This window comes from Protopterus annectens, chromosome 7.part0 (genome assembly GCF_019279795.1).
Source record: "Protopterus annectens isolate FY-2018-M chromosome 7.part0, PAN1.0, whole genome shotgun sequence".
Lineage (NCBI taxonomy): Eukaryota > Metazoa > Chordata > Ceratodontiformes > Protopteridae > Protopterus > Protopterus annectens.
The window spans coordinates 1791984084-1792007542 of NC_056739.1; the positions used below are offsets into that span (position 1 = coordinate 1791984084).

Below are 23459 nucleotides of genomic sequence, written 5' to 3' on the forward strand. Positions count from 1 at the left end.
GCTATGTTTTCAGAGTTTGGAGTGGGTGTGGAAGTTTTGCCTGGAGATAGTATATTAACTGCAGCCCAGAATTTTTGTGGGCTGTTATGGTGTTTTTCCCAAATATTGTGGTAATAAATGATTTTATCCTGTTTGAGTTTTTTAACTTTGTTATGAAGTTCTAGAAATGTTAGTTTTGTAGATTGTGTTTTGTGTGTGTGGTATTGCTCCCAGGCTTTGCCCCTAGTTTTGAGAAGGGATCACCATTCCTTACTTAACCAAGGTTCATAGTTGGCTTTAACTCTAATGGTTCTGTGGGGAGCATGGTTATTTTGAATATCTAGAAAAGTAGTATTAGAGGAGATGACTACTTCATCTAGACGCAGCTGTTTGAGAGATTCCCAGTTACAACTTTTTAGGGCTGAGATGAAATTTTGTGGGTTAAAGAATTTTTTGTTTCTGATTGTACTGTATGAGGCATGGTTAGTTTTCAAGGTGCTGGAGCACATAAGAAAGGTTGGCAAGTGGTCACTCAGACCATCAGGAAAACAGCCTGCCTGAGATGATAGTGAGAGATTGTTAACCAAAATTCAGTCAAGGGTAGACTGGCAGTTGGTAGTTTTGTCAGTTTTGTCAGTTCTTTTAGGGGATGTGATCAGTTGGGTAAATCCATGTAGGTTAATGTGTGAAGTTGGATTCAGAGAGGAACAGTCCAGCCAGTCAATATTGAAATCACACAGCAGGACTGTTTCTTGTGGGAGTGAATTAGAGGCCTAGTGAAGTATGTTTTCTAGTATGTGGATATTGTTTAATGGTGGAATATAACTGCCAATGATGTTAATGTACTTTTCTGGGTTAATTTTTAGCTTAGTGCAGATTGGTTCTGTGTTTCCGAAGTCGGGGCTGTTGTTTTCCAGACAGTCTAGTGTTAGGTGTTCTTTAAACAAAATTGCACCCCCCCCCCATTTTTGTTTGACCTATCCTTGCATACTATATTGTATCCTGGGGCAACAATTTTATTATTGCTGATATTGGGTTTTAACCACGTTTTGGTTAATAAAACAATGTCAGGAGTGTAGAGGGAGAATAAAGCATGGAGGTCATGTACCTTATTCACAATACTTCTGATATTCATATTGAGGAAGAGTAGGGAAGATTTATCTTTTTTGTGTAGTAGTTTGTAGTTTACAGGGTTTGGGCTGGTTATTATTTCAGGTGTGAGGGTGGGACCAGGATTGGGGTGTATATCTCCGGAGCGGATTAACTCCTTTATAAGGTGTAAAAGGAGTTTTGTAAACTTGTATAAATGTAATTGAAATGGGGTGGGTGGGAATGGGAGTAGGGTAGGGAAGCAGAGTGGAGCTGAGTGCAGCGAGGGCAGAACGAAGCAGGCCGAAACCCAGTCTGTAGTATGGCCAGATTCAGAAGAGTAAAAACTTATCATTTACAAGGTTTCATGTAACTGTAAGTAAGATCGCCAAACGTTAACAGAGAAGCTATAATCTTTGTGTAAAACCCAATGTTGGGGGAAGAATAATGATTACTACTTTATTTTTCTTTATTTGGGTCTAGAGGAGTAGTATACAGGGAGGGATTGTGCTGAATTTAGGGAGTCCGCTCGTGTGCCTGCCACTTAATGTAATTGAAATAGTTTAAGTTTAGCTACACTTTTGCAGCAAATGAATGAGAACATACTCAGTAGAGTAGACTCCTTTTTGATTTTTCTTTAGTTTGACTTGTTTCACAGGGTCGGGCAGGGTGCAACACTGTCGTCCTGTATGGCAGAGGAGTAGCTACCCACAGGAGGATTGTCTTTAGCTAGAAGAAAAAGAAATACAGGAGGTGAGTGGGGGAGAAATACCAGTGAGAATAAGGGGATATCAGAAGGCTAAGGTGGAATCAGCAGACCCTATAAAAACACTATGCATTCAGTTACACAATGTACAGCTATGCGACTATGTGCTAAAACATTGAAGCAGCTATGAAAAAATAAGAGAGTAGCTGGATACCCAAAAAACAGTTTAGCTAAGCATTGAATATTTAAAACATTTTACTCTGTTAGGTAAAGAATAAAAATGACATTATATGTGGCCATGTAACCTCAGAAACTAATTAAGTAGCTAGCCTAAGATCTATGCAATAGCGGTCAGCAGTAAGACAATATATAATGCAACAAGGGAGCAAGACAGTGGACAAAATACCCTTAACAAACTATTATTATAAAAACAGCTATTAGACCAATTGCAATAAGGTTTCAGGTACGTATGACTGGGAGAACAGCAGGTAGCAAGAACTGATGAGGCAACAGTGGTCCATATGGTTACATTCGGTAGATTGCATTTACCGATAGGTAATACTATGGTGAAGGATAAACCCAAAACTAGTAGAGTAAACACTGGTAACGGTTAAAAACTATGTAAGAATTGCAAAACAAGTAAAAAACACGTAACATCCAGCTCATGCAGTACTTTCACTACAGTTCATCTGTGTGTCCCTGTTCGGTACCCACACTTCCCTTGACTGTTTATTTTAACTGGCAGTCCATCTACCCTTGCAGATCATTTACATAAATTTTGTACAGAATGCCTGGAATGGGATTTCACAATACTCTGCACTGTATACGTTGTCCCGTACTGTGTTTGGACCATATATATTAGTGTACGTTAAACCCTGGTAATATCATTATGGCATTCTGCACAATCCTGCTAACCCACTTTGCTTTATTGTAAACATGTTCGCTATCTGTGTTAATTTGTATGGTGCTGCCAGCCACAAAATCGCGCTTGTTTATGTTTAAATGCAGTGCGTGGCATGAATGACTGAATCTCATTTCACCGAAAATAGTAGTGGCAGTGTATATGCCCCTTTCCTCACTGTAGTGCGATCCTGGAGTTAGTATATATAGTTGGGGGGGGGCACTAGCTTGGTTTTATACTGTCCAGTTTCCCCAACTATATATACTAACTCCAGGATCTCAGTACAGTGGGGAAAATGGCATATACACTGCTACTACTATTTTCGGTGAAATGAGATTTGGTCAAATGAGTTTTTGGCGATTTGAGCTGTCGGTGATTTGGTCTTGGTGAAATGAAATTCGGTAAAATGAGTTTTTGGCGAAATGAAGTCGATCCATATATATATATATATATATATATATATATATATATATATATATATATATATATATACTGTATATACACATCTACCTGGGGTGGGCATAGAATTCACAGCCTTCTGATCTTCCAACACCCAGGGTGAGAGTGCTACCTGTTGAGGTCCGAAAATGAAGTAGGAATATATAAAGGAATTGGAAGTGCTATATAGGATGGGGAGTAATATAGGGTGGAGCTGATATGACGCAGATGAACATTTAGAACAACAGGAAATGGGGAGAGGAAGTTGGGATAATATTCTGTCTGTGTTTTGTGTCAACGTTTAGAGGAAAGGTGTATGTGTGGAGTTTGATATGATGGATTTTTTCTTTTAAAAGTTCTAGTCAGAATATTAGATAAATCAGTTTTGGTTGTATACTATTGTGAAAGGTGAAGATTATGGAGAAAGGAAAGTGTTACTGTATGCATTGAATTTCTTATATGCTTTCATAACAAAATAGATTCTTGAATGTTCTTCAGTTTGTATTTGTTGATTTTTTTTCCTGCTTAATATTAGTAAAATGAAACCCACAGAATAAAATAATGTATACAGATTTGTCCTGACTAGAACGTTCTATCATGAAATATGGAATTCATGTCTAATATGGAAAGTCATAAAAAAGTAGTCAAGAGATCTTAGCAAAATTAATGGTGTACTGTTCATTTTTAATTGTTCAATGATTGGTTTATGATTGTTACAGTAATGTTGCTTTTAAAGAAAGTGTAAAATGTCAATTATTCTGTAGTTCAAGGAGACATTACTTTGATTTCCTAATCTCCCACATACATGTTTCTATTTGCAGTAAAGGAGATTGTTATCCTCTGCTGAACTGTATGAAGGTTATCTGGTACCTTAATACTGCACATGTGAAAATTCTTGTTAAGATGTTAAAGATATTAGTAAGAGAAAGTTAAAAAAATATTGGTTTAAAAAGCAGAGAAAAAGCAATCTGCCTAATCATTAGAGGCAGTTTGGATACCAAAACAAGTAATAATAATGCTTGCATAACAGTAAACACCTGCCAAACAATAGCTCCTTCAATATAAAGAAAAGTAGATGAGCAGGCCATGAAAATGATAGTTACTACAATTTTTAAGTCTCCATTATACTGAAGAAAGATGTCCAGAAGCACTCTTCACAAAATAGTCTTTATTGTAAGCAAAGCGTGCAATCTCTGTTTCTGTCTGGGCAGTGCTACTGCATTTGTAAACTGATTTTCTATTCATGTACATGAATCTGAATGCATGTATTATCTTGTAGCAATAACCCACAATATACTTTTCATTAATGTTTTTCATAAAAACAAATATTGTCTTTTTAGTGGAACTTCTGGCTGCAGTAACCAGTATATGTTATATGTATTGTTTTCATTAAGATCATATAACCACAGGCAGATTTGTGGTATTCCTTTGCAACGTTGTATTTGCGGTACATTTTACTAAAAAGATTTTGTCTGAGCTTGTGTATTTCACTGAAGGAAATAGTCTCTTTGTTTTTGTTAGTGTCATTATGCTGTTTCCAAGTGTATCCATGGTATGGTATCAAAGAAATCTATTTGCACCATCTTACTGGCATCTTCCTTAATCGAACATCTCCATACTGCATACACAAGTCCACATAAACAACTACAAGTTTCATATTTTTTTAAAATGCTAATTAATGTCCTTAACCTGGGGACTGGATCGGCAATGGGTTCTTTAGTTCCAATGTGAACATCTGGATATTTGGTTGTCTTTATGAAGGCATTTTTTCCTCTAAAGATGAGGGTTCAGAAACTGATCTGCTGAATATTTATTTAGTATCCAATATAATGTACTTTTACCTTTCCCACTGAAATTGCTAACTCATGAAGTGGAAATGGTAACTGGTAGTTCACAATGCAAACAATTTGAAGTTTTTCAAGTTTTCCTTTTTAGTAACTGGTAATAATGCCAGTAATGTGATATTTTCTGTCTCATATGATAATTTTCTTCTTAATTTTACTCCTATCACTTTCTTTAGTTATTCTGACAGAGTTCATCTTCACGGAGCTCAAAACTGTCGGACAGTGATGCACTTGGAACCTGTACAATGACATGAAAATTTCAGTTACTAAATATTAAAATGGAAACTCTTCATCAGTCATAGTTGACGTTACGACATCAATAAACATTAGAAGGGCATTTACAGCACTACTACTGCTAATGACCCTCTTCAAATAAGGGTGACTATAGTATTAAAACTTGACCATTGTTTTATTTTATAACATCTATTTTGGTCCAATAAAAGGTAGTGCATTATTATTAATGAATGTCCGTATTAATTCCTGAGACTGTTTCACAGTAGAACATCTGACATACTTACACAATGCATTTCTTTACAAAATATATATTTTTCCCACAAGACATATGCTTTTATTTGAATTTGTTTGCTGTTAAAGGAAAGTACAGGCAAATATTCAGTCTTTAGGGCCTTTTATGTTTTTCACTGTAGTCTATCAATTGCAGTTAATATAAGCAACCCTGCCCTCTAGTGACATATCTAAAGAGAGCTATATCACATGACTGATACACTGGAAATTATTTCTTTTTTTCTGCAAAACATCTCTTAAGGATTATCATATTCCTCCATATGAATGGTTGTCCTGAGAATGGGTGGGACCAAGAATCACCATGGGAAGGGATATGGGATGCAAGGAGATGACAGAAGAGGGCACAGAGGAGTTAAAGGATCCAATGGATAATGAAGCTCAGCTGGAGGAGTGAGACAGGAAATGGTACAGTGAGTAGGAAGGATGAGCTTAGCACAGAGGTGATATGGATGTGAGAAGAGTAAATTAAAAGAGTTACTGACCCTGGAACACAGGACTTCAGGGAAATAGAGGAGGAAAGCCAAAACATGAGTGTTTGTGAATGCTGGGGCAAATCAGATGAAATGAAGGAAACAGGATGGACCAGTAGCCAGTCAGGAAGAGATAAGAAAAGATGCAGGAGGGTGGGGACAAGGGAATGATATCCAGTACTGGAAGGCTGAACTGCATACCTCTCAACTGTCCAGATTTTTGCATCATAGTTTTGGTCTGTTCCTCATAAATTTTAAGTTTTCTGGGAAATGATTGGCAAATCATTGTGGATGGAAGTTAGAAAATAATGACAGGTGTTTGAGTTTCACACTTCTTTCCCTTCAGTAAATTAATGCTAATGGAAAACCTGTTATTCTGTTAACTTTTTAAGATTTTAAGAGCAATATTTTAAAATTGCCCCTGTTTTTTTACTTTTGTCCCTCCATTATTTGTGGCTTTGTCCAGATTTCTTCCTTTCAGCGATTGAGAGGTATGGTTTGAAGGTTGTGCAAAACTAGAAGAAAGCAGTAGAGTTGTAGGAAAGGTACTAAGAGAGGTCTACCATTCAGTAAATGTTAACTCTGGAAATGTTATCCCCTTGTTTCCAATTGCTGAAATCAGAAATCATGTTCCTTTTTTAATAGACTGTATGTTGCATTGCATATACAAGCTGTACTTTTTTAAGTCCTTGAAATGTACTGTTATGTTTTCTCATATACTTAATTACGGGATTTCTATTTAATTATACTCTTCTCTATTTATCAAAATTATAGCATTATCGCCTCACAGCAAGAGGTTCACTGGTTCGACTCTCATCTGGGGTGCCTACTGTGTGGAGTCTGCATGTCTTTTTTGTGTTCGTGCAGGTTTCCACCTGGTGCTCCGGTTTCCTCCCACATTCCAATTACATGCAATAGGTGGATTGGACACTCTAAATTAGCCATAGATGTGAGTGTGAGTGCATGGTATGGAAAAATTACCATGGAAGGGCTAGCTACCCAGCAGTGTAAACCTTGGCTGTAGATGATTGTCACTGTTGAAGTAACACCTCAACCCCATGTGCAAAAATGGGAAAAAAGGGGTTGTGGATGGATGGAAGGGTGCAATGTTTTCCTTCAAAAATTGTATCATGGTTTCACTGCTTGTGTAATTTATGTTATTTGTTGAAGGCTATTTGGCCTGGGTCATAACTGTAAAGTGTCTTTAAACCAGTCCATCAGCCCAGTTAACAAACAAAATAGATAAATTAAATTAATAAATAAGTCATATAATGAATTTTACATATATTGTCTCTGCTGTGAGACTGAAGTTTTTTAAGATATTTTTTCACCTTTACTGGGAGTTTCTCTTTTCTCCACAGTTGTGTGACCATGGTGCTAGCATGTACATGGAAATGAGGTGTGGGATGCAAAGTCCCCAAATGAGGACAATAGGGGTGTGGGGTGGGGCAAGCTAGTAGCCCAGGCGGGTATGACCCTAACCCTGAGCAGCATCCTAACCCAGAATGATACCACAGTACAAGCAGAAAATGATTGATTTCAACAATTGGGTAAGTTTCTGGTGTCATTCTAAGGGGATCCAGTATCTGTCTGCCAGGGATGACATGATTGACAGACCTCAATACTTTGCCAGAGATTGCCTGCATCTGTCACCCCTGGGGTTCCTGGATACTGGCCAAGGCTCTTGCCACCCCTCTAGTTCCTTTTTTAGGTGGTGTTCCAAAGACCAAATTACCACTGTAACAGCTACAAACAAATGCAATCTGAGGGTTGTTGTTGCGTCTTTCGGCTTTTCCCGGTTAGGGGTTGCCACAGCGGAACTCCGGTCCGCTAATGATTGGCAGTAGATTTTTATGTACCGAGTTGCCAGCTCTGACGCACAACCTTCAACGAAGGCACACACACCCACGCATGTCTCCTCACAGAAGACGCTTTAGCTGAGAATTGAACAGGGCAATGTCTTACTGTGAGGTGACAATGCTACTGCAGCACCACCACTGCAGTATCAATCTGAGGGTAATATTGCTCAATGCTAGAAGTCTAAATCTCAAAATGCACTCACTCGAAGCACTCCTTAAAATGGAGAACATCGACATTAGTGCTGTAACAGAGACCTGGTTCAAGGGAGCAGAAAGCACCCCTGCAGTACCAGGCTATAAATCATTCCACACCTTTCGGCCCCAGAACTTGGACTGAAGCTCCAAATGTGGTGGTGTTTCCATATTCATAAAGGATGCACACACCTCCAGACTAGTGGCACAACACAAGACAGTGATTCAGGTCGTAGGTCCCCAACTATGTCCCAAGACTCGCATTCCATGTTCCTAAGCACCCTAGAGAATATTAGGGTCCAGCCTAACACTCTCTTACTGGGCGACTTCAACTACCCCTCCATTAACTGGAAAAAATGATCATGTACCAATACACTTGCCCAAGGTTTCCTGGAATTTATTAATTTCAATACCCTGGGCCAGCTTGTTCTTACCCCCACTAGAGGTAGCAACATCGTTGACCTGGTCATTACTAACATGGGCTACCGTTGCTCTACACCAATAGTCAGTTCCTCCATGGTTAGATCTGACCACAAACTAATCACCTTGAAATTGACATCCCTCCCACCACCCCACCCGTAAAGGTAACCACCATGAAAAACTTATCCAAAGCTAACTTTGGGCTCCTAAAAACAGAGGTGGCTAACTTCACGGCACCCATACAAATGGAGAATAGTTGCATGACTGCCGAATCATACACCAGTGCACTGTACAAACACGTACACAAATGCATGGATCTCACCATACCCAATAAAACCAAGATGCTCTCCTCCAAAAAAAGGAAGCCAATCTGGTGGTCCCCTGCCATAAACAAACTCTACAACAGCAGATAGTAAAGACAACCACAAGGCCTTCTATAGTTATGTAAAGAATCTCCACGGCAATATCCAGATTTGCTCTGAGCTACTGCACAATGGTACCTCCTATACCGAACCAACAGATATTGCCAATATACTGGCTGACAGATTCACTACCAACTTTACCACTCCCCCCCCCAAAGGACCAATCACAATACCAGTAGATTGCCTGGCACCCAGTATTACTTTTGCACAGGTTAAAACAGCACTGTCCAAGGCCAAGAATACAGCTTCTATGGGACCTGACAATATCTCTGACTGTGTTCTACATGAACTACAGAGTGAACTGGCACCTCACCTGTGTGCCCTGTTCAGTCACAGCATCACCTCAGGCTTTGTCCCTACTGAATGGTGCACTGCTATAGTCATCCCTCTCCACAAAAGAGGAGTGACTACAGTCCCTGGGAACTATCTCCCCAGTAGCCTGATGAATCTGATATGCAAAGCTATGGAACGCATCATCATGGACCTAATAAACAAAGATATAGGGAATCTCCAAACTCTGGATCCCACACAGTTTGGTTTTGTTAAGGGTAGATCATGCCTGCTCAACTTGCTCAACGTCTTTGAGTCAGTCACCAAAGCTGTGGATGAAGACAAGGTGGTTCATACAGCCTTCCTTGATCTGGCCAAGGCCTTTGATACCATTCCTCACTCAGGAACTATAGAAAAACTCACTAAGCTAGGCATCAATCCCTATGTCACCAGGTGGGTTGCAAACTGGCTCACAGATAGAACCCACAGTGTGAAAGTAGCTGACTCAGACTGCCAACCAGTCATGAGTGGAGTCCCACAGGGTTCGGTCCTGGGTCCTCTCCTGTTTGGTATCTACTTCTCTGAAGTTCAGGCCAACATGAAGTGACTCTGGCTGACAAAGTTTGCAGACAATTGCAAGTTGGGAGCTATTATTAACTCCCCAAGTGATGTTGACATCCTACAGAAAGGTCTCACTGAGACCAACAACTGGCGTTAGAACCATGGCCTTAAGCTCAATGCCAAAAAATGTGTCATCCCCTTTGGGAAGAACCCAGTTCCCATGAATTGCCACATCAATGGTAGTCCACTGAACATAGAAGGCGTTATGAGAGATCTGGGGACACAGGTTGACAGCAACCTCTCATTTGACCACCACATTGCCACTGTGGTCAGAAAGTCCTTCTGTGTGGCACATCTCATTGCTAAGGGTTTTGCATCCAGGAAGAAGAGGTCATTGTTTCCCTCTACTCTTCCCTCATTAGGCCAATCATCGAGTACAATGCACCATTTGGCATATACCTCACTAGACACCCGTAACAACTGAAGAGGCCGCAAAAGTACCTCACAAAGAGGATCATAGGCCTTAAACACTTGTCATATATGGACAGACTCAAAAAAACTCCAACTATTCTTTGTCTCATATTGCCTACTTAGAGACTATCTCTGCTTGACTTACAAAGCCATGTCTGACCCAGCTCTGTTAGAAATGCTACATCTAAAGAAATCCCAATCCCTCTACACTACACACTCCAGAGACCTCAACCTCATTACGACAATCAACAGAACGTGTTGGAGGGACAGGTTCATAACAGAGAGACTGCCCATGCTATGGAATAGACTTCCCATACATGTCATACAGAGCACCTCACTGACCCTCTTCAAGAAAAATCTTGATGAGTGATTGGGAAATAGAAAATTCACCCCTGGGATCACTCCAGTAGCTCTGCTCGACAGAGGTACTGAGAACTAAGGTTGGGTGGCACAATGCCAGGGTAATCCTCTGGGCTAGGCTTGTAAAGGCTCCAGGGCCATTGGCCTACATCACACTTATGAATCTATTACTCTATGAGAGGTTTGAGAAGTATGCAAATACTACTCTGGCTTTAAACTGAGATGGAAGGGGAAAGAAAATAAACAAGAAAAGATGTGAAAAAGTACAAGTAGGATAGGGCAGAAGTATAGGGATTGTGAAATGTGAAGTGAGTATGAAGGATGCTTATCATGGTTGGAAGGAGAAAGAGGAGAGCAAGGAGAGAAAAAAAGCATTAAAGGGTAATACCCGCAATGCCAAGAACAAAAAAAAAAAACTAATTTTGGGGGGTCTAACAAAGTGAATGTTGCTGGCATCACATATAAGTAGGTAACAGAAAATTGTGAGTACTGTATCATGAATTAAAGCTATTTATTCTCAGGAATGAGACAAAATTAATGTGAGGAAGGAGTGACAGCCTATATAAGAAGTGGAGTATCCTGTGAGGTGATGGAGGTAGAAGAGGCCATAAGGGAGCAGGACAGTTGCTGCTGTGGTGTCACAGAGGGATAAAGCCCTCACTACAGCCCAGGTGACCTGGGCTTGATTAGCAGCTCAGGTGATTGATGGAGAGGCAAGGGAGGATGGGTGCAGGGGAGAATTGCGTCAACATGGGCTTCTCCTATGATGATCCCTGGAGAAGGCTTGGAATGTCATTTAGAGAAGACTTGGCCCAAAGAAGAGGCAGAGTGGGACTGGCTGAGCTGCCGCTGAGGTGGGGGGATATGCTGCAATGTTCCCCATTCCACACCTACCCCTTGAAAGTAACCATGTTGCCACAAAAGAGGAGGTGAGTGGGTAAGTTATACAAGAACCCCCCAGATGGAACTGAAGATAACCGAGGGGGGTAAGGATTTTGGCTGGCAGACATGGCTTGGACGTGGAGTACTAGGGTGCTGGGCTAGTAACATGGATGCTTGGAAAGAACTAGGAAATGGGAATAAGTGATGGGGTAGGTAACCTGTGGATAACAATTAAGCATAGCATTTTGAATGGTGTGCTCAGAGGTGTTTACTGAAAAAGAAATAAGGTAAAGTTTAGATGGAGACAGAGTTTACTTTGCAGGGAGATCAAGATGGTGCTTGTTAAGCTGAAAGTGTATTACTATTGTCTATTGTTACTCTTATATTTTACTACTTTTTAATGTACAGGGCATAGACAGTAATCAGTTAAATAAACTTCAGCTTGAGCTTGAATGTGAAGAAAGGGTAGGTAGGAGCAAGAAAAGGAGAAAGGTAAGCATGTCTGTATCAAGGTAAGGAGACGTTTGACTAAGGTAAGGAAAACTGATGCATGATTGAAGAGAAAGTAAAGCATGGACAGTAAAAATATTTCAGGTACATTTTGGGAGATGCCCACCTAATATGATGATAACTGATGGAAGGGAGAGTTGGTACAACAAGGGCATTTCTGAAGTATGAATGAGTTCTTTGTCTCAGTATTTACAAGAGAAATGAAGTTTAGGAGAGGGAGGCAGGGAGAGGTAAAACATGAATGGGACAATAGGGAGGGAGACATCAGGAAAGGAAATGGTCTGCTTTTAGGAGGACAAATCACATACCCTGGATGGGCTGTGAATCTTAAAAGGCTAGAAAAAAAGGCACCTTGGCATGTCCACTCACAGTAATCTGTAATATATTTCTTGCAAGGTTATTTTTTCCTCTTATTCAAGTGATGTAGCAGGGACAGTCTAGGGGACTACATGCTGGTTAGTCAGATTTAAGTGCAGAACAGTACTTATATTTCTATACACTGGCAATATCTCATGTCAGCATTTGAAATTAATGATATTATTTTCTATGACATGGTGCAGGCAAAGGCTGTCTCAACATATGGACATGAAAAAATCTTAAGTTCACTGCTTATCAGAATGCTAAAATTATCAATAACAGGTTGCAGTCGTAGAAAGTCATTAAACAAGTCCAGTTGGTTTAGGAACTTATGAATATCAAGTATTAGTAAATGGACATTTAAGGAGAATACAGCAAGCTTTGTCAATGGAAGGAATTCATTTGGCTTTAAGACTTATTCAGTTTATATGCAGTGTGACTATTACTATTCAAAAAGGAGTGCTACTAGAGTTTGCATTGAAAGATTGTTGTCCCTCCTGCTAGAAAACAACTTCTTTCACTTCAATGGAAGATACTATAGGCAGAGCACGGGCATTGCCATTGGAGCGGCCATGACACCTAGCCTGGCCAACATTGCACTCAGAAAATGGGAGCAGGACCACATCTACAATGCCCCCCACTACGGCCACATGACCTGTTACTACAGGTACATAGACGATATATTCTTGGTCTGGAAGGGAAGCCAAAGTGAGCTGGACATGTTCCTGGAACACATCAACCACACCACCCCCTTCCTTTGGTTTACGGCTAAACAGCACCAGGAATAAATTGAGTTCCTGGACCTCACCATCAGGAAGAAAGCTGATTCAACCACCCTGACCAACGACCTTTATCAAAAGGCGACTAGGGTCAGTTTCTTCCTACATACCTCCAGCATGCACCCTCTGAGACAGAAGGTGAGTGTTGTCAAGTCTCAAGGCCTCAGAATCTCCACAGTGTCCAGGGAAATGTCTGATTTTCTTCACAACATGCACAACCTACAGAGGGATTTCTTGGCTAGAGGCTACTCCCAAAGGCTACTTGATAGAGTCCTGGACCCTGTCATTACCTAGCAAGTGCAAAGACCATACCAACCCTTCATCAACACCAGGGTCCCGGGTTACCAAGATGAGAAATACAGATTAAACCTCATCTTGGAGTACTCCACAGACTATGGCGACATCACCAGGATCATCCTCGACAATTTGTCCATAATAACGAGCAACAGGAGCTTCAGGCATATTTTCCCCTCCAGACCCACCTTCACAGCCAGGAGGGGTAAGAGTATCAGGAACTTCTTGGAGCACCCGACTACCATGAGATTGGATTCCCCTGGGACCTACGCGTGCAGTAACCCACCCTGTCATTATTGCGCACACATGAGTGGGTCCTCAAGCTTTGTTTGCCCTAACAACAGGAAGGTCTACCGCCCCAACATCAGGGGTGACTGCAACCTAGAAGGGGTGGTTTACCGGGCCTCTTGCACTAAATGCCCAGCTTTTTACGTTGGCAAAACTGTTAACACCATGTTAGCAAGACACTTACATGATCTCTGCTACCTTAAACGTACTAGCCAACTAGCTCAGCATGCACTAGCTTCTCTGGGACACAACAGCTTTGAATTCCATGTGTTGGACCACATCCCAAAGACCCCATACAATGGCGATTACAACTCATTGCTGGAGAAATGAGAACTGGACTGGCAGATTAGATTGCAATCTAGAAGAAAACAGGACTTAATTATGCAGAGTCTGTTGTCCCGGTGCTAAATCTTTGAAAGATTCAACACTACTTCTTCCAGCATCTCCATACTTTTGGACTCCTTCTTTTGCATATTTTGTTTCCCTGGCGAAGTTTGCCTGTTGACATGGCTTGTACTTGCATTTTATTTTGCCTTAGGTGTGCTTAGCAGGCCAGCATGTTATGTTTTTATATATTTTCCCATTTATTATCTACTCATTTTTTGTTTCTGATTTCTTGTTTTTGTATTCTGTTATTTTATTCTATTGGTTGTTCCTTCTAATCATTCCTGTTAGTTTTCCTTTAGGATTCCATAGCCATCCTGATGAAGTTTTACACGAAAAGCATAGCCTAACCTCCCTCTTTATTATTAGATGATAGCTGTTACACGTATTATCCTTTTGGGATAATTTGCATATTTCCCATAGTGCATCAGTCACAGCAGTTTTTACGTCCTACTTTCTAGCTTTACAAACATTTTTTATGTTTGTTAGTATTTTTCCAAGTTGTTATCCTGTGTGTAATTTGCACCCACTGTTTTATCTTGTCAGCTGGGATCTTCTATAGTCACCCTATTGCTTATAGTTATCACTTAGGTAGAGAACCATGTTTTCTCAATAGCCAGACATTCCTCCTAAGCTGTACTGAAGATATCTCTGAAGATAGTAATTTGTATATCTGGAAATGCGCTTTGATGTCTCAAATAAGCGTGATGGACTTCCTATGAGATTCTGACTGCGTCTTTCTTGTCTTCGTCTTTGTATGCTCAATTTGTTTTTTTGGCAGAATCCATTTTTTCCGACCAAGGGTTGGTGTGGGCACTTCTGAGAGTTCATTCTACAGCTGAGTAGTGTGGGTTTGGTTCTGAGTTTGCTGTTTGGAAACAGTAATCTGCGTCTAATAAGCACACTCTTGGGTGCACCACATTTCAAAAGCTCTGTTACACTGTGGTACCACCGCAGCACTGCTTCCAAAGTCGTATTACTAGTGGCATTTTAACTACTCTTGAAATAATATAGATAAATAGTACATTTAGTATTTTAACTCCCTTTAAGGTCATATCTACTGAATTCAAACTTACCAACAGATTACTATTATTCCAACGAAACTTGGAAATAATTTTATTTGGTGATCCTGAAAGAATCAGATGAAATATGCACTATTAAATTCATGCAGAATGTTTCTTTTAATTATAGATGATTTACCAAGCAGATTAAATTAAAGTTTACGTTTCTAAGTCTGTATTGATTTTATCTAAAGCTGAGTCAAAGTTTGTAGGGATAAAAGTTCAGGTTTCATGTTTGTACTTTTAGGTAAATTAAGCTCATTCAATTAAATATTTATACTCAGTGCCAGGAGTGAGTGTATCACATTGTTACTATTTTTAAGGTGAAACAAGACTGATTTATTATCATATTGTTACTCTTTTTCAGGGGAAACAAAACTGATTTATAAAAGTTTAGTTTATATTATAAACCTTTATTTTTATAACTGGATGTTCTGTCATAGCTACTGACAATTTTGAATACATAGAATAGATTTTCATAGACTGTAAAAGTGTAGAGGGATATACAGTAAACTCTCAGTTAACAGGTACCCATAGGGATTGGTAGATGCAGGATAACAGTAGTTTCTGGTTGCTTGAGAGTTAGTAGGTATTATTAAAAATAGGCCTGACTAATACTGTAGCCTATACTATTTGTTTGGTTTGACTTGTTCTCAGGTTAGGGAGAGAGGAAATGTATTCCTATCTTCCTTTTTAAAACTCTAAAACATAAAGTATGTTTCTATGTGTGTGTGTGTGTGTGGGGGGGGGGGGGGGGGCAGAAAGTGCAACACATGAAAATTGTTCTGTTATTTCTTCAATTTTTTTTTTTTGCCAGTTGCTTGAGAGTGCCGATTACTTGAGTTCTGGTTTACTGAGAGTTTACTGTAACATGCAAAAGAGGTGCTATATTATTAATTTATGGGTCTGGAGAATTTCTGACAATAGTTTCAATTGTAATAAAAAGATACGTGGCCGGATTTAATAAAGCCTACACTAAGTGTACACTATATGTATTCAAGAACATTCTTATCACATTTTTTGTGCTTTCTAGTCACTCAGAAAGATTACAGTAAGTTTACAAGCAGTCTACACTTTGTGGTAGTGTTTCTGAATCACTGTTAATATTTAAAGCTGCAAGAATATAAGTAGGAAAACTAAAATTAGGAGGAAGAAGGTATGAGTTATGTCTGTGTTGTCTGTTCACTCAGAATGGCATACACTTAATGTAGATGTCATTGAATCCCGGGGATGGTGGCAAATTACTTTTTTCCCTATGTCTAGGTTTTGTTTGTATGAAAACATATATTATCTTAATATCTAGAGAAGTATGTTAAATATTTAAGGCATCCCTTAACTTATTTCCATGTTTAATCTGCTGGATATAATTTGACAGAAAGCCTTAAACAAAATGCCTGCAAAATGATTTCCCCTTATTTTCTTCCTTAAAAATAAAGATTTCTCCCGTGGGCATAGGCAGAGGCAGAATATTAATCCTTTAAAAGAACCTTTAACTTGTTTTTTAGCTGAATTCTTAAAGGGGTATATTTCTTAGCCACTTCTTACTGTCCATTTCAATTTAACTAGGTAATTTCAACTTTCTCATTCCTTACTTAAATGTAAAATAAGTTTATAAACCCCCCCACAGAGGAAGCTTTTAAAAGCCTCTTTTTAACAAATGATCCCCCTTACGAGTCATTATAATTCAGAATTTTTCTATTTGCTTTTTTTTCTCCATTGTTATCTAAAATATTCGTATGTATCAATAACAGACTTTTATAAAATGACTAGACCTTATTTAAGGAAGTAGTTATCAAAATATGGTCAAAAACATTTCATGTGTTATTACAAATACTGCATTTTATTGGATGATTGCCCACTGAATATTCCCCCTTTTTAATACTGACTGCCTTACAATACTATTGTATCATTTGATTCAGCTTGTGTTTGTATGCATTTTGCTTTTACTACTTATAAATTATTGAAAAGTAGAAAATAATTAAATGATACTTGTAGAATTAAATGGAAAAGATGTTCCACTTGAGCTGCTGAAAAGAGCAAGGACCACTTTCAGTAACTGTTGTTGTAGTCCTGTAATGTTGTTTGTATCTTCTTATACGTTCATAGGTAGCTAGTAGGCTATTGAACTATGAGAATTTCAGGAAGCCTAGCCTTACATTCCCATGATAGATTTTAGCCTTATATTTTACATACTAATAACCCAGAGATGAGCAGAACAAGGATACATTTTGAATTTATACATGAGGGACAGAAGTGCTAAACTTGGGGGGGGGGGGGTGGATTTGCGGTTACCCACCCATTCATCCAAACTATTTTTGAATAGATTAAGAGAAGTACTTGTCTTTATGTGGGGTTGAAGATGGTTCCACAGAAGTGTAATTTTCTGTGATACATAGCTATCCCTCCAACATGTTCTGTTTATGTTGCAGAAGAGATTGAGATTTGTTGCATGGGTGTTTATGCAACCACTAGAATTGCGAGTGTGTAATAATTCTGACAGTATAGAGTCTACTGAGGCTTTATACACAAGGTATAGTTCAACTCTTATTATCCTGTATGATATTGAGAAGAGGGACAAGGCTTTGAATTGGTCCTCAATTTTTATGATTTAGGCCCTTGATTTTCTTTGGAAGCATTGTGACGACTGTTTGAACAAGTACATCCTGAAGAGATTCAATATTCCGAATTTGAACAGGAAAATGTAGGGACAGATAGAGGTTTTTTTTTCATTAGACTTCTGATTTCAAACTCTGAGCTCAATTTCTGATTCTCCCTGTGTGGGGTTCTGTTTTTCTGAGACTATTGTTAGAATGTGCTAGTGTTTTCAGTGGAAAAACACTGAGGTTTCTCAGTCCCTTAAAACATACTATGAGCTGTTACAGAACAATTTTCCAGAACATACACCCATTCCTCCTGTTCTGTCAACTTTAGAGGATATGAGTGTTATTGTGTACAGTTCTCCTAAAAGTCAGCCAGCTTCCCCTAAAAAGGCAGATAGGGTGTATAAAGTTCTTCAGCCTTTTAAATTTTTACACATTGTTCCAAAATCTGACCCCACAGCTATAGGTTCATAGGTTCATACTAGGCTATCTGCTCTGGGGCATTTATAAGCCTAGCCCGATATGTGTTTGGCTTACGCCACCCCTTGATTTGAGTATAATGTGCCCTTTTTAAAGTTTAGTTTACTGTGCCTCTGTCTAATAGTGACACGGAAGTAATCCCCGGGACAAACCTACGATCCCCCATCCACTCATCAAGATTCTTCTTGAAGAGAGTCAGTGAGGTGCTCTGCCTAACATGAATTGGAATTCTATTCCAGAGCGAAGGGAGCCTCTGGGTTATGAATCTGTCCCTCCAGCATGTTCTATTTATTTCTGTGCTGAGGTTCAAGTCCCTCGAGTGCATGGCTCTAAGGGATTTAGATTTACTGAGGTGGAGCATGTCCATTAATTCTGGGTTGGACATAGCTTTATATGTCACGCATAGATCGCCTCGAAGTAGGCGGTATGCAACTGAGTAGAGCTGGAGTTTTTTTAACCGAGCAGCATATGGCATCTGTTTGAGTCCCTTGATCCTCCTGGTGAGGTACTTTTGGGGTCTTTCTAATTGCTGCAGGTGTCGGGTAAGGTACATCCCAAAGGGGGCATTGTATTCTATGATGGGCCTGATGAGGGATGAATAAAGGGGCACGATTACCTCTCCTGATCTAGATGTGAATCCTTTCATGATGAGGTGGGCTATGTAGAAGGTCTTTCTAACCACTTTGGCAATGTGGTTGTCAAAGGAGAGATTGCTATCAACTTGGGTCCCCAGATCCCTAATTACTTTCTCTGTACTTAATGGGTTACCACCTATGTGGTAATTTGTGGGCACATTGTTTTTGCCAAAGGGTATGACTATACACTTTTTGGCATTCAGCTTTAGACCATGGCTCTGGCACCAGTTATCCGTCTCTGCGAGACCTTTTTAAAGGATGTTTGTGTCAGCTGGAGAGTTGATTATGGCGCCCAGTTTGCAGTCATCTGCGAACTTGGTGAGCCATAGTCTTCCCACGCTGACCTGTACCTCAGAAAATGAAATACCGAACAAGAGAGGCCCCAGGACAGAACCTTGTGGGACGCCACTTGTGACCGGTTTCGAGTCTGACATGGCTCCAGCAACTCTGACTCTGTGGGTTCTGTCTTTGAGCCAGTTTGCGACCCATCTTGTGACACAGGGGTTTATATTTAGGCTGGATAGCTTATCTATGATGCCCGAGTGGGGTATTGTGTCAAATGTCTTTGCGAGGTCCAGATAGGCTGTGTGGACTACCTTCCCTTCATCTATGGCCTTGGTGACTGTTTCGAAGAAGTCGACCAGGTTCAAAAGGCAGGATCTGCCCTTGACAAAGCCAAATTGGGTAGGATCTAGTGTCTGTAGGTCCCCAATATCTTTGTTTATGAGTTCCATGATGATCCTCTCCATAGCCTTGCATACTAGGCTAGTCAGGCTTATGGGGCGATAGTTTCCAGGGTCCGCAGAGGCGCCACCTTTGTGGAGTGGGACCACTGTTGCTGTATGCCATTCTTTGGGCACATATCCTGTAGTGAGGCTGAGATTGTACAGCAGTTTTACTTGAGGGATTAGTTCTTCTTGGAGTTCATGTAGGATGCAACCCGGGACGCCATCTGGTCCCATGGAAGCAGAGTTTTTTGCTTTGGAGAGGGCCGCCTTCACCTGAGCATCAGAGATGTTTGGGAGGCTGCACTCTGCCGGGATAGATACTTGCTCTTTTGGGGGGAGGGGCTGGAGAAGTTTGCACTGAACCTGTCTGCCAGGATATTGGAGATGTCTGTGGGTTCAGTGTATTTTTTGTCGTTTAGAATCAACTCAGAACAAGTCTGGGAGTTGTATCCCAGGTTCCTAACATAACTGAAAAAAGCCTTATGATTGTCTTTAGTGTCCTGTGCAATTTTTCTCTCGAAGCTGGCCTTGGAGGATTTTATGAGGGATCGTAATTTTTTGCTAGTACAGATCAGAGATGCCTTCCCTTTTAGGGATTTTGCTCTATCATGTAGCAGCTTCCTCCTTCTGTTGTACAGTTTATTTATGGCTGGGGTCCACCAGACTGGACGTCTGCCTTTGGATGATTGGGTCTTGATTTCGTTTGGGATAGCATGATCCATGCATTCCTGGAGATGTCCGTAGAATGCGTTTATATAGGATTCTGCAGTTTGGGCCGTAGTTTCCACTGGCCCTGGGGCCTTGAAGGATTCCACTTCAGTTTTGAGAAGTGTGAAGTTTGCTTTTGAGAAGTTTTTCACTGTGGTTTTTTGGGCTGGGGGTGGGGTCGGGATGTGGATATCCAGTGAAATTAATTTATGGTCTGATCTTACCAATGAGGGATATACTTCTGGTATGGAGCATAGAGTCCCCATGTTGGTAATGATCAGGTCTAGTATGTTTTCCCCTCTTGTGGGAGTGGTGACTAGTTGTTCCATAGCATTTGAGTTTATAAATTCCAGGAACCTTTGGGCTAAGCTGCTGGGGCTTGAGTAATGCTCCCAGTCTATGTTTGGGTAGTTGAAGTCGCCCAGTATAATGGTGTTCGGAGAGATCTTAGTGTTCTCCAATGTTTTCAGGAAAGCCAAGTGGGATTCCTGACTTTGAGAGGGTGGTCTGTAGGATGCTATAAACTGAAAAGCAGTCTTGCCCACTGTCAGTTGCACATGGATGGTCTCCGATACTTTGTGCACTGCCACTAACCTGGAGGTGTGGATATCCTTGATAAATATGGAAACTCCCCCTCCTTTTGTGGTTCGGTCCGGGTTTTGGGGCCAAAAAGCATGATATGAGGTATAACCTGGTAGTGCTGGGGTGCTCTCTGGATCCTTAAACCAGGTTTCTGTCACTGCACAGATATCGATGTTCTCCATACTGAGGAGAGCTTCGAGTGTGTGCATCTTGAGGTTAAGACTTCTGGCGTTTAGCAGCATTACCCTTAGTTTCTTGTTCCTTGTGCTGTCTATGGAGGTGGGTTTGACTTTTGAGTCTTGCCTAAAAAAGGCACTATGGGGGTGGCAAGAGCCTTTGCCAATATCCGAAAGCCCAGGGGTGACAGGTGCAAGCTGTCCCTAGCGAAGCAACGTGGCTTGTCGAGCATGTCATCCCAGGCTGACAGACACTGGATCCCCTTTGAATGACACCAAAATTTTAGCCAATTGTTAAAATCGATCATTTTGTCTTTATACTGTGGCATCTTTCTAGGTGAGGGTAAGATGCTGCTCAAGGTCAGGGTCATACCAGCCTGGGCTACATGATCAGAGAAGCTCCTCTATGTCTCTTTTCATGTAGTCGAGGGAGGTCAGGTCATTCACGCCAGCATGTACAATGACTGAGTCATATTTGTATTTGCTTTGGAGTGACCTGAGTGCTTGCGTTATGTAGCGGATCCTAGCACCTGACAGGCAGCTCACTGTGACCTTCTCTTTATTCAGCCTGGTGAGCAGGACGTCAGTGTGTCTGACAATAGAGTCACCTATTACAAGGGTATCAGGTGTGTTATTCAGCCTTAAGGGCTGTGACTGCTTGGCACACTGACTTTGTGTGCTATGTGTTGTACGTGTTTTGTTTTGGGGTTGCGTTTGCTTGGATGTCTGCTTTGGAGGTCTCTATTGCTTAGGTAGATTTTTATTTAGAGCCTCCGAGTATGTTTTTGTGTTTTTATGTGTTTGGTTCGCTGTTGTGGTGGGACTATGTGATACTGGAATTGTGTTGTGTGAGGTTACCTTCTCCTCCTGACTGGTTACACCAGTTTTGAGATGAGAGAGCTCAGCCTCCAATTTGGCTATATGGTTGCATCTCTCACATATATTTGAACCTGTTTGGAGGAGGAGAGGGTTGTCCGTGTACATGAGACAGTTGTAACATTGCCTCAAAATTCCCAGATTCACCAGCTGGACTGGAGAGGAAACCATTGACTGACCTTTGGACATGCTAGAGTAATATAGGGAACTGAATTAAAACGGACCAATAGGGGACAAGGTAATCGTAGAGAGTATAAGAGTATAGCTTTAGTTGATCCCATTGCTGCTAAGCACTTAGTTAATTCTAGTTATACTCTTACTGATAAGGATGGGAAAAATTATAATTATTTTTTTTTCCAACAAATATCTTTATTACATTTTCGCACATAACATAGGCAATCTTACATTTATACAAATGAAAAACAACATGACACCACTTTAGTTGCAAACAGTATACATCACAGACACCATTGAAACAAGTTTAGTTGCAAACATTTTATATATATATATATATATATATATATATATATATATATATATATATATATATATATATATATATCACTTATAATCTATCCAGTCATTGTCAGTTAAGCATTATATGGCTCATTCAAATCCTGCCTGTTAAACCTTGTTCCTGCTCTGCATATATTGTTCCTACAATTCCCATTTTTCCTATGTAGTTTGCGCTCTCCCTTATCTAAAGATCCCAATTCCAGTTGTTTTGTCTCTGTTACTATATTCACTACTTCTAGTAAAGTTGGTCTAGACTTTGATTTCCATTTTCTAGTAATGGCTTTTTTGGCAGCCACCGTAATTAGACTCAGCAAGGCTTAATTAACTGTGTCTAGGCAATTTGGATTCTGTGTCATAACTCAAAAAAATCATCTCCCAAGTCAATCCAATCTGCTCACCCAGCATCTTCGACAGAGCGGTCTGCAGGGAATCATTAAAGACTGCCAGCTCATTACACTCCCAAAAATATGTTCCCAACCACCTCTTTCTTGCCCGTCACACCTCCAACACTTGCTATCCACCTGAGAAAAAATTCTTTGGAGTCTACTTGGGGTATGAAAATACCTATGTAAACACTTCCAGGTGAAGATCCTAAATCTTCTACACTTTGTTGCATGTTTGGGAGATATACATATATCGTCCTACTGTTTTTTTGTGAATTGCTTATCCAGTCTCACTTCCCAATCCTTTCTAAGCTCCTCTGATTGATTCTTATAATTATAATGCAGTATTTTATATGCATTACCAATTATTCCTTTTTTAATGGCAGCTTCTGTTCTAGATTCTATTAAAAACTGTACCAGTGCTGGTCTTTCATTCATGAGCCCCCTATTTCTTTCTGTTTGCCTATACTCTGATATCAATCTTTGATAGGGATGGCAATCTCTAACCTGCAGTCCAAATAAATATTTGACCTCTTCCCATTCTATTACCTTTCCCTTTCTGTTTATTTGTTCCCAATACCTTGGTTCCTTTGCCAGTTTTCTCCAGTAAATTCCAGCCCCCTCTTGCCTATTATCTGTATCCCTGACCACAGCCATCTCTATCTGCAAAATCTCTTTTCTCCATTCTCATGCTGGTTTGGGTCTTAGAATAC

The 23459-nt window shown here is 40.2% G+C and overlaps 1 protein-coding gene across 2 annotated transcripts in view; it reads right to left on the reverse strand.

The window, feature by feature from the left end:
• Positions 1–4266: 4266 nt before the first annotated feature.
• LOC122807238 (SLAM family member 8-like) overlaps positions 4267–23459 on the reverse strand; it is a 586627-nt gene continuing 567434 nt past the window's right edge. For both annotated transcript variants that reach the window (XM_044078321.1, XM_044078320.1), the window contains one exon: positions 4267–5195. In XM_044078321.1, coding sequence (XP_043934256.1) covers positions 5130–5195 — 66 coding nt within the window. In that variant the 3' untranslated portion in view covers positions 4267–5129. The remainder of the gene's footprint in view (positions 5196–23459) is intronic.